Source organism: Pseudonaja textilis, chromosome 3 (genome assembly GCF_049901715.1).
Source record: "Pseudonaja textilis isolate UNSWEBS1 chromosome 3, rPseTex1.2, whole genome shotgun sequence".
Taxonomy (NCBI): domain Eukaryota; kingdom Metazoa; phylum Chordata; class Lepidosauria; order Squamata; family Elapidae; genus Pseudonaja; species Pseudonaja textilis.
This window is the reverse complement of record NC_141992.1, coordinates 119,105,964-119,118,434: the sequence shown is the minus strand read 5'-3', so window position 1 is coordinate 119,118,434 and position 12,471 is coordinate 119,105,964. Positions and strand designations below refer to the sequence as shown.

Below are 12,471 nucleotides of genomic sequence, written 5' to 3'. Positions count from 1 at the left end.
TATCCAAACAAGTACACATACAAAGAAATCTCCTGTGTGCAATAGATTGGGATGACACAATTACCAGGAGATTTTTAACTATACTTCCTCTAATCTTTTGATAAGTTAAAATATTTTGCAATAACTATTGTAATAGTTAGCTTATGGCAAGGAGAAGACTAATGAATGGTAAACTAATGCTTCCTCTTAATGGGCATATATTGTGGATGAAATTAGGAAAGCTGTTTAAGTTAGTTAATATTTGTATTATACCAAAGACATTTACATTGATTGTAATTTCTCAACTAAAAGAAAACGTCTAAAACATTTCAGATTTTCTACAACTCTTTGCTATATATAAAAAAAATCAGGCACATTTGTTAAATATGTTTAATTTTTTTAAAAAATAACTAATGGCAAAATAAAATATATACATCACATCATACTGTGTAAACACGCAACATCACTGTACAAAAAATATACATGCAAAATAAAGCGAAACTTCAACTAAAGTAGGAAATAAAATAATTCAGAAGCAAAAAAGTTATGGTTGGTATGAATGTACACCCATCCAGTTTTGATCTCAATTCTTATTTTAAAAGTTTCTGTACAGTTTTACAAAAGTAAAAGAAAAACAAAAGAAAAATAAATAGTTTACAATGGGATCCACAAACACTTAAAATTATAACCAGGTGATAGTTTAAGATGGATCGCTATTAACTATTTTGTATGGGATGCCGGTTTATTTTTTTCCCCAAGGCTCATTACATACAAGAAATATATGTGACTGAATGTCCTTCTCAATATTCCACATATTAATCTTTTTTATTATTCAATAAAGAGCTTGCCATCTGATGTCTGGTTCTGGTCCATGGTTTCTTGGTAGCATTTTCTTTGAAGAACACAAATTTTGCTTAGTATTGTAGAAAAAGCAGTAGACAAATCTGAACATTCTATAAAATAGAAATTAATTTGGGGGGAAAAATAATACTTTGGCATTTTGAACAACAAACCAACCAAACCAAACTAAACTTCAATCAAACATTCCCCATTTTTAAAATCCAGTTTGTTTTTCAAGAGATGAAAATAATTTTACAATCTTTTAAAATCAGGTTGACCTTTTAACAAAGTTCTAAGATAAGCATTAAGTTCATCTAGTTTACAACATATTGATAAACCTTCACCCACCCCGACCCTGGAATTTCCAAGCACAAAGTCATAAAGCTCACCGTACTATGAATGTGCTTTTTTTCTATATATTTATTACAGTTACAACTGAAGGTCTCATAAATAGTTGCATAAAATGTTAAAGCCACAACATTGCACGTGATATGAAATAAAATAAAAAAAATCCCAAAGTGAGTGCATTTACAGTATTATCTTCCTGCTGTTTCCTGCTTGATGGCAGAGATTGGCCTATTTGTTACCAAACTCAGGAGTCCTTTTCTGATAGGTCCAGCCAAAGCTGACCTGAACTAAAGACCCGCACAGTGGTATACCACCATTTAGGAGGAAGGAAAAGAGGGAAAAAAATAGAGACACAGATTGAAGGCAGGTAATAGTCTATTTACAAGTAAGGCCTACATTTTATCAGAGCAAAATGGTTCATTCTATCTGTATGCAAAAATCTTGAGGTTGGATGCACTTAAAAGCTGAGCCTGGTCTCAGTGCACTGCTATGCAAGGTATACACAGGTGAGGCAACTGGAAAGCTCTATGTCCAAGTCAAAAATGAAAACAAAAACCAGACGGTCCAAAATGGGCACCATCCAGATGGACAGCCATTTCATTAAATCATTTTTAAGTGTCAGTGTCCATATTTTGTCTTTTAACACCAGTGCTTTGATCATAGGCATAGTTTCTTTGTCTAAAATCTTGAAAATTCTAGTTAAGGTCATTCGCAAAAGTTTAATTCTCATTTGACTTTTTTTTAAAAAAAGTGTTTTTTTTGCAGAAACCTGAATAAAATACTGTTATAAGTTGTAATGTTCTTCATTGCCTTTTGCAGAGTACAGTGTTGTAGTCCTCCACCCCAACATAGTTTTATACTGCTAGTCCCAAGTACAATCGTGCGTAGATTTACTTGGAATACATTTTCACACGATGAATCATGGTAGCAGCTGACTGTTTTTTTTTTAATCTTCTTCACCCCAAATTCAAGTCAACAGCTGATTGGCAGGAGAGCTTCATCCTCAGTTTAACTGACAGGTGAAAGAGAATGAGAGAGAACATCAAAGATAGGTTAAACTTTTGGCAAGAGCCTGCTCTGTAAAAAGTTTTTAATGCTACGAATGGGTCGAACATCGTTCTGGTGTTTTCGCCGCTCAATGAATGAAGTCAGTCTGGCTATGTCAATGCTGTCAGCACTTTTGGCACTGCCTGGCTGAAGCCATTGCTCCTGGAGGGCCAGTGCAGCAGAAGGACGCTTGGCTGGGTCATCCTGCAATAAGAAACATACAAAATCTTTGGCCTTCTGGCTTACTCCTTTGAAGTAGTCATCTGGGAAGCTAAAGTCTAAGCGACAAATGTTCAGGCAGGTTTCCTCTATACTTTCATCCAAGAAAGGGGACACACCACTAAGGAGGACATATGTGAGCACTCCAATGCTCCACACATCTGAGGTCAGGGAGACGGGATTTCCAAGGATAATTTCAGGAGCTGCAAATTCTGGGTTCCCAAATAACTGGTGGATATAATAAGTAGTGTTGAGCTGAACGGCATCTCCAAAGTCAGCCAATCTGATTGTTGCTTTGGCCAAACTCTTATCCACCAGAATATTTTCGGGCTGAAAGAGAAGACAAATTCTCAGTTATGTTAGACCAGATAAAAGTTCTAACAGTGTTACTTTATACTTTTTCTGCATTTTCTGTTTTTTTTTAAGCAAAACAACACTAGCCAATCATGAGTATTTTTAAAATAGTCAGTTATAAGGGAAAAAAAAGGAAAAATATCCATGCATAGGCATAATAGAATAAAGGCATTTCAGCTTGCTGATCATAACATACATTTAATGAACTAAAAGCAACATTACATTTTAAACAAGAATTAACAAGTTAACAATTAACAAGAAACAATTGGGAAAGGGGTCTACAGCTTCTAAAATTTTGTGGTCTTGGATGGCAATAATATGCTTGCTGAATGCTTCTTTCTAAACATAAAATGAGATACCCTCAAGTAAAAATATTTTCAATGATCTGAAAATATTTTGATGTCAATGATTTACTTTGGCTTTGGAAGAGAAAAAAAAACCATTGCCCAGTTCACCTTTAGGTCCAAGTGTACTATTCTGCAATTGTGAAGATAATGTACGGCTTCCAGAATCTCCCGCAGATACAGCTTGATCTTTCCTTCAGTGAGATTTCCCCATTGTATAATGTAATCAAGAAGGCGACCCTGGTTGGCTCTGGGAAAGCATGAGCATTATGTTAAAAGTAAAGTCAACAGCCTGCATTTCACAAGTAAAGAGTAACGTGCACCAGTTTCTAAAAACTACCATTTATAAAGTAGATCTTCTAGTCCAACTATTGAGAAGTTAATTTTGCTAATTCAGAATTTGAGAGTTTCGTAACTCCTTTGATGTATTATTTGTCATTGTTTGAGAATATGTTTTATCTCATGTAAAATATGCAAATCATTTTTACATTATATTTAATTATTAATTATATTTTTTATTTATTTATTTTGATTTGTCAATCGCTTTCAAGATAATAGGTATAAGTATATACATAGTTATGAATACATGAAATGGGTACATATAAGAAAAATAAAAGAAACAACAGGACAGGGACGGTAGGCACGTTGATGCGCTTATATACGCCCCCTACAGACCTCTTGGGAAAGGGATGAGGTCAATAGGAGACAGTCTAAGGCAGGGATGGGCAAACTTTTTGGCTCGGGGGCCTCATTTGACTTTTAAAATTTGACAGACGGGCCGCCAGCTAGTGTCGAAATGCCTGTCATTACAAGTCAAAATCAAATGAATGCAATCATTCAATCATTCACATCAAACCTTAATTCTGTACCAATCTTCGGCGGGCCAGATTAAAAAGACCAACGGGCCGGATGTGGCCCCCGGGCCGTAGTTTGCCCACCCCTGGTCTAAGGTTAAAGTTTTTGGGGTTTGGGGAAGAAACCACAGAGTCAGGTAGAGTATTCCAGACATTGACCACTCTGTTGCTGAAGTCATATTTCTTGCAATCAAGTTTGGTGCGGTTAACCTTGAGTTTGTATCTATTGTGTGCTCGTGTTGTTATGATTGAAGCTGATGTATTCATTGACAGGTAGGACATTGCAATGTATGATTTTATATACCATACTTAGATCAGACCGAAGACGGCGTAATTCAAGGTTTTCTAGGTCTAGAATTTCAAGTCTGGTGGCATAAGGTGTTCTACAACGAGTAGAGCAGTGGAGAACTCTTCTTGTGAAATATTTCTGGACTTTCTCAACTGTGCTAATATCAGATACATAATGTGGGTTCCAGACTGATGAGCTGAATTCGAGTATTGGTCCAGCAAATGTTTTGTATGCTCTAGTTAGTAGCGTGATATTACCAGAGAAAAAGCTACGTAGGATTAGGTTAACAACTCTTAATGCCTTTTTGGCTATATAGTTACAGTGGGCTCTAGTACTTAGATCATTAGAGGTGAGTATTCCAAGGTCCTTTACAGAGCTTGGATCATCAACAAGGTCTTGACTATTCAGCTTGTATTTTATTTTCTGATTTTTTTTGCCATTATGTAGGACAGAGCATTTATTTGTTGAGATTTGAAGTTGCCATTTGTTTGACCATTCTGATATATAGTCAAGATATTTTTGAAGGGTAGCAGTATTGTCTGTGGTATTGAACAGCTTTACATCATCTGCGAAGAGAACGCAGTTGCTCTTAATGTGATCACAGAGGTCATTTATGTAGAGTATGAAGAGAGTTGGTCCTAGAAACTGCCTTGGGAGACACCACTATTGACAGGTACAGAATTTGATACGATGCTCCCAATTTTGACCATTTGTTGTCTGTTTGACAGGAATGCAGTTGTCCAGAGATACCATAAGATTTTAGTTTTAGAAGTAGTTTGTCGTGTACCACTGAAGATGGGGATGACCGTGGCTTGTGACCATAGGTTAGGCAAGGAGCTGGTCCTGAAAGATTTTTCAAAGATTATATAAATTTTGTATAATATATAAATTATACAAAATTAATTAACAAAAAACTAATACTGTGCAACAGTATTAACTATGCAATGTAACTTCAAAATTGATGATGCTGGGAAATAAAGGTTTTAATAGATATATTGTAAAGAAAAAAAAATCTGAAAAAAAATGTTAGGATTTCTCAAAGGCTGTCTTCCTTTTCTCTTTCTCAGAACTCTCTTGTCTAATCCAAATGTGACAAACAAAACAAAAGAACAATCCATTGCTACTGGTTATGTATTCTGTTTTGCCTCCAGTACTATCATATAACAAATTATAACAACTTTTGAGCCAGCCCTTATACTGCAAATACTCACTATTCAAGATGCCTTGGTATTTTCCAAACCTATGGATACAGCTAAGAACTTTCACATGTTTAACACAATTAACAATCCTCTTAGTTTGAGCCCCAAATGTGGTATAATAGGACAAATTGGAATCCATATTAGTTCATGTTCTGATTCCTGAATTGCATCTCCAGTACCAAAGTGATCACAAGGAATCCTTATTAAAAGTTGAGGATTTTAATAATAGGTAGTCCCAATTTATGATCAAAATACATATCAGAAAATCTGTCATTAAGCAGTGTGGTCATCTTACCTCTCATTGCCATCATCCTTTTCTAATGATGGCACTCTTCATTCTTATGCTAATCACGTGACCATGTTATTGAATGAAATCTCTCTCTCTCCTTTCATGTATATTTTAAAAATTATGAACATTAAATAAATTTCACAGTAACCTTCTAAATGAGCAGCTTACATGGCACTGTCCAGTTTATGTTTTGGACTAGTTGTGATATACACAGAGTGTCATGAAACTATTTTCAATGTAAATTTTAAAACCAAATATATTAGAAAAGAACAAAATATCTGAATTAAGTAATTTAAGAGATTACGCACATTTCTACCACCAAGATATAACTGGTGGAAGTCTCAAAGGTATCAAGAAGGCCAACAAGCTGAGGGTGTTGGAGATTCTGCATAATTCCAAGTTCACGGGTGACTTGATCTCGTTTCATCAATTTCTTATTTACGAATTTAGCGGCTACTTCTCGCTTGGTTCCCTTTTGATCACATCTCTTAATGACAGAAAATCTGCCTCTTTAAAAAAAAACAGTGAGAAGAACAAAGTCAATAAGGAATACTTGAAACCTAAGTCAATTTTTGTAAGTCACTACATACATACATGTATAAACCTGACCATGAACACGTCTTTAAACACATCTTTAAAAGCCCCAGAAATATTTAAAAATGCCAATTAAAACAAAGTAATGATTTTTCAATAACAGTCTGAATTAATGGTAATTATACTGATGTAGCCCCTTGGTCTTGGCTGTCATTTAAAGTATGTAAATTGGGAAGAGACCTAGCAACTTTTCACTGAAGCATGGCCATCTTCAGAAGGGCAATTAAAAAGCAGAATGAAATTATGCGAATGTGTGCTTATCTAAATATTCTAAGCAAATTTTCTTAAACTAATAATGACAGAATTACAGGATTTTTGCAGATAGTAGAGGAAACTACTACACAGACTTCACTACCAGTATAAAGATAAGATCTTAGTCAATTTGCATTAACTAGTTTAAAATTAGCAGATTTGTCTGTCTCATAATTTTTAGTTTTACAATATAAACAGGGTCTGAAAGAGTCTAATTCCTGCATATCATTGTGAATTAGTGTGAAGCAAGTTCAGTTGTACATACATAAACATACACTCTTGCCTTTCCATATACACACTTGAGGTTCATAGTAGGAAGCACTAGTTGATCATACCTGCCAAGCTCAGCCACTTCACTATACAAGGAATCAAAGTTATCCTTCCAGATGACCATGATCCCATCGCTTCCAGGACCTTAAAAATGGAAAAAACAACCCTTTTTCAATAAGTAAGTTACATACAAAATGTGCTATTTTTTATCTCATATTGGGATATTATGCATATGAACCTACCTAAAACTCGCAGACTAGCCTTAGTGGAAATTGAACCCATATCATTTGCAGCTATACATGTGTAGACACCATCATCTTCTGTGGTCACACCAATGATTTTCAGATATGCTTCTCCTAAATCACTGCAAAATATCATAAACTGTAAGCAGGTGAGACATTACCTCCCGCCGTCTAAGACTGTTAGTACTACTGTTAATGCTTCATTTGTAAAACTTCCCCTGCTTTAATTCTACTGAAGTCTCTTTCAACTGATAGGAAAGCAAAGGAAGGGATTACAATTTCATGCATGAAAACCCTGCCTGTCATTAGTATAATATATTCCTTTTACTTTTTAAACTATTTCCTTTTTATTTAGTTTTCATTGTATACAAACAATATACAATCCATTCTTCATGTGAGATAGTACTCTTGATGACTGAATCCTCTTTTTGCCCCAATGAGCCTCTGGACCCTTATGGCAAATGGTGAACCATAAATGATGGACAGGTTTTTCACACATTGCTTCTGTGTCTTTCTCTCACCTGACCTCTAATTCTTACACTTAAGAAACAAAAGTATATGCCTACTTACACACAAACACACACCCACACACACACATTTTCAAAGTTAATTTACACAGAATTTAGATGCAGTTTACATACTTTTTACACATCCTAATTACTTCTTAATAAATCTACTTTTTATCTCAAGGATTACATACACTGCATCTAAAGTAACTGTAATGTGGGAGTGTTCGAGGATTTTATTTGTTTGTTTGAGTGATACTGCTTGAATACTTAATATACTTTTAATACTGTTCAGCGGATGTGCTTCTGAGCATATCTCAGCATGGGTTCCTGCTTAATTAAATTCTTCAACAAATGCTCCATCAAACTAAAACCCAAAAATGGCAAGGCACTAATATAACAACAATGGGCAATCCATATATGCAGCTCTAACTATTTTGAACTATTGGGTCATTTGGAATTTTGTCAAGAGGTCATTTCAAATTATGATGGGCAGTGGCAGTGGACTATCACATAATGTCCGCCATCACGGTAGCAGGAATCCATTTCCCATAGTATCTTGGGCTCAATGATAAATAACTTTGAGGCCATTTTGCCTTGTGTCTCCTCGTCCTAAACCCAGAGACAAGTGGCTATATCCACAGAAGTCCTGAGATTAGCTGGGTGTTGCTACTTAATGCCAGTTATGTCCATGAGTAATCTCTCTTCATCTACAGTCAGATGGATGATAACAAAAAGAGTCCAAAGTTTTCCAGCAGCCATTAAGACTGGGCTGTTTCAATGGGTCTTTGGGGTCTGAAGGATTATTCTGATCTCCCTTTGGAGTAATTGTGAATATGGGATATGGTTGTTACTCAATGTTCTGAGGTTATCCTGTTACCTTGTTGTGTTTTTATTTTAAACATTATATGTGATGACCCAGGGAATGACACAAAAATAACCAAGTCACAAAAATAGAATAAAGTCCCTTTAATGCCTCCAGCTTAGTCCCAATGTCCAATTATCCTTGGCTGGATATCAAACTCTTAAAGAAAACAGGGAGTAAATGCAGCCTGCACCCAAAATAAAGTTAATTTGAAATGAAAAACCCAACATAAACCACACTGAAGGAATTACTACAGCAGACAAGCAAGATTAATTGCAGACTTCTACCAGATAATGCAGCAACCACAGTTGGGAGGAATCTAAAACACCGATAAGCTCTGACAAGAATAATGCACGCTTTACTTCCAGCAACTTTGCCACGTGCAGTTTGTCCTTTTAAACAGTCCTCCCAGCCACAGCCCATGAAGGGGATTAGGGCCCCTTCCCCCCCTGTAGACCATGCCACTCATGTTTCTCCCTTATCCGCTCCTCCCTGTGTGCCCTAGGATGAAGAGAGGATGGGCCTGGGTCTTCCTCTGAATGCCCATCTGGCCTGTGCCCTTCCCCACTTTCCTCCACAACCATCGGAGCCACATTCCCAGTCCCTGTCATCTGTTCCATCTCTCCCTCGGACTCAGACTCCAACAGGGGCATGACATTATCAATTGAAAGCCATAAACTTCTTAGAGGCAGATATGATTGCATTGGCATACAAGTAGTCCTTGATTTATGACCATTTGTTTAACGACCATTCAAAGTTATAAAGGCACTTAAAAGGCCTTATGAGCAATCCTCACAATTACAACCACTGCAGCATCCTCATAATCTCATGATCAAAATTGAGATGCTTGGCAACTGGCACATATTTACAATGGTTGCAGCATCCCAGGGTCATGTGACAATTTGCAACCTTCTGGGGAGGGGGTGTTTCCAATAAGTCAATGGGGGCAAGCCAGATTCGCTTAACAACCATGCGATTTACTTAACAGTTGTGGCTAAAAGGCTCAAATGAGACTCATTTAACAATCACATTGCTTAGTGAGAGAAGTTTCAGTCCCAGTGATTGGAAAAAGAAGACTACTTGTATAAGCTGACTAGAATCCAAGGTCATTAATTTGATAAACATGAGACTCAAGGCTTTTTAAATTTATATTTTTCTGTTCCAAGCAAAATCCAATTCACAGAAAAGAAAGCCAGTGGTCCTAAAATATAAACAATTTGTTTAACACCTAACAGATATTACAGTGTAGTTTGATCTCTGTTGTTTATGGAGATTCTGTCATCCAGGACATGGTTGTCCCCAAAAGGTGCTTTTTCAAAAGGCAACTGGATTTTGTTTTCCCTTGAAGAGGTTTCACTTCTCATTCAAGAAGCTTCTAGAACTGAAGAAGCTTCTTGAATGAGAAGTGAAACATCTTCAAGGAAAATAAACTCAAGTTGCCTTTTAAAAAAAGCACCTTTGGGATTTGATCTCCGTTGCCCATCTTCACTTTGAATTACTTCATGATTGATAGAAAACAACTAAAAATGACATGTTATTCTTTTGATCGGGAACCAGGATAAGTCCCTGGCAGTCTGTAAGTCCTTTGGATAAGAGAGGAAAGTATAGGTTGAATAATATAATAAACTGAACTGAAACAAGGAAGATACAAGCAGTTTATGAAATAAAAATGATGGATGTCTGGAGACAGCCCTTGACTGAGCATTCTTCCAATATTTTTTTTAAAAAAGTGAATAATGATTAAACAAACAACCAAATAAGAAAAAAGTGAGTTATGGGATGGGTGCTATAAGTGTAGGGGCACAATACTGAAGGAATTAGGATGGGGACAGGCAAAGTCAAACTTGTTATATTTCCTTACACTTCTCCACACCTGCAATCTCCTTCCAATATGGTACAAGTATGCAGTTAAGAGAAGCCCAGTACCTGCAAGAGATGCTGTAATGGCTGCCATTGCTCAATGTATTATGATCAGGACCTTTCCAAGTGATTGAAGCTTTGGGACGACCACAGACCTTGCATTTAAGAATGACAGTCTCTCCTGTCTCACATGTTGTTTCACTTAATGGTATTACAAATTCTGGGGGAACTGTAAAAAAGAAAATTGTTGCAGTTAAAGATGAAAAAAGACCGTCTTTTTGGAAACGTTATATTCATTCAATTTTGAGGTGATATATATGCTACTTCTGCATCACAGCTGAAACAAAATATGATTTTAAAGAGAGTGTTCACTTAGACATTTATACCCCACCTTTCTATTCATTGAATGCTGAATATACATATCACTTTGAATATCTGCAATATTGCATTGTGTGTACATTTAATTCACAGTAGGTTGCACACTACAGGACAATAAGGATACCATAAGAAGCAGAGTGTACATTGAATCTTGACAAGCAAGACTCCATAAAATAGAACTGCAGCAAAACAAAACTAAAATTAGATTAAAATATTTTCCTCAAACTACTATTTGAAACAACCCATTCCACCTTCTCTTCCCTCTCCCCAACCATTGTGCTGGGGTGTCTTATTGTGATGGTGATGTTCATGGAGACGAGCAAAGAGGGATGAGCAAGGAATGGCAGAAGTGTACTATATGCTTGGAGAATATACACTGCTCAAAAAAACAAAGGGAACACTTAAACAACACAATGTAACTCCAAGTCAATCACACCATGCAGGATGTTTGGCATTTGCCAGAGAACACCAAGATTGGCAAATTCGCCACTGGCGCCCTGTGCTCTTCACAGATGAAAACAGGTTCACACTGAGCACATGTGACAGACGTGACAGGGTCTGGAGACGCCATGGAGAACGTTCTGCTGCCTGCAACATCCTCCAGGATGACCGGTTTGGCAATAGGTCAGTAATGGTGTGGGTGGCATTTCTTTAGGGGGCTGCACAGCCCTTCATGTGCTCTCCAGAGGTAGCCTGACTGCCATTAGGTACCGAGATGAGATCCTCAAACCCCTTGTGAGACCATATGCTGGTGCGGTTGGCCCTGGGTTCCTCCTAATGCACGACAATGCTAGACCTCATGTGGCTGGAGTGTGTCAGCAGTTCCTGCAAGACGAAGGCATTGATGCTATAGACTGGCCCGCCCGTTCCCCAGACCTGAATCCAATTGAGCACATCTGGGACATCATGTCTCGCTCCATTCACCAACGCCACATTGCACCACAGACTGTCCAGGAGTTGGGGGATGCTTTAGTCCAGGTGTGGGAGGAGATCCCTCAGGACACCATCTGCCACCTCATCAGGAGCATGCCCAGGCATTGTAGGGAGGTCATACAGGCACGTGGAGGCCACACACACTACTGAGCCTCATTATGACTTGTTTTAAGGACATTACATCAAAGTTGGATCAGCCTGTAGTGTTTGTTTCCACTTTAATTTTGAGTGTAACTCCAAATCCAGACCTTCATGGGTTGCTAAATTTGATTTCCATTGATAATTTTTGTGTGATTTTGTTGTCAGCGCATTCAACTATGTAATGAATGAAGTATTTAATAAGAATATTTCATTCATTCAGATCTAGGATGTCTTATTTTTGTGTTCCCTTTATTTTTTTGAGCAGTATATTTTCTTCTAACAGGATCACCCAAGGAATGAACATCATCCTAACTGCCGGCTAAACTAAGAAGACCTCTATATTGGGCATCAGCGAGACTGGAAGATGACAAAGGCAGGCCACTTTAGCAATAATGGAAAAGGCATCAGTTCGTATGGTGTGGAAGTAGGCAATGATAAACCATACCTATCTTTTTTTTAAAAAAAACAAACCAACCACATGGATAGAAAATATAACAGTGACAACGGAGGTATTAAAATGGTGGATAGCTTTTGCCTTTTACAATCAACCAACAGTAAAGGAAAAAGCAGTCAAGAAATATACTGCAGACTAACACTTGGTAGAGCAGCTGTGAATGCTTGAATTAATGTGCTGTGATGTGTCTATATCTATAAAGATCAGAACCATG

General features: G+C 37.1%; 1 protein-coding gene across 2 annotated transcripts in view; it reads right to left on the bottom strand.

The window, feature by feature from the left end:
- Positions 1–355: 355 nt before the first annotated feature.
- Positions 356–12,471, bottom strand: part of TRIO (trio Rho guanine nucleotide exchange factor) — a 253,223-nt gene continuing 241,107 nt past the window's right edge. For both annotated transcript variants that reach the window (XM_026701043.2, XM_087930714.1), the window contains 6 exons: positions 10,418–10,580; positions 7,121–7,242; positions 6,944–7,022; positions 6,071–6,271; positions 3,243–3,381; positions 356–2,763 (listed from right to left, as the gene is read on the bottom strand). In XM_026701043.2, coding sequence (XP_026556828.1) covers positions 2,221–2,763; positions 3,243–3,381; positions 6,071–6,271; positions 6,944–7,022; positions 7,121–7,242; positions 10,418–10,580 — 1,247 coding nt within the window. In that variant the 3' untranslated portion in view covers positions 356–2,220. The remainder of the gene's footprint in view (positions 2,764–3,242; positions 3,382–6,070; positions 6,272–6,943; positions 7,023–7,120; positions 7,243–10,417; positions 10,581–12,471) is intronic.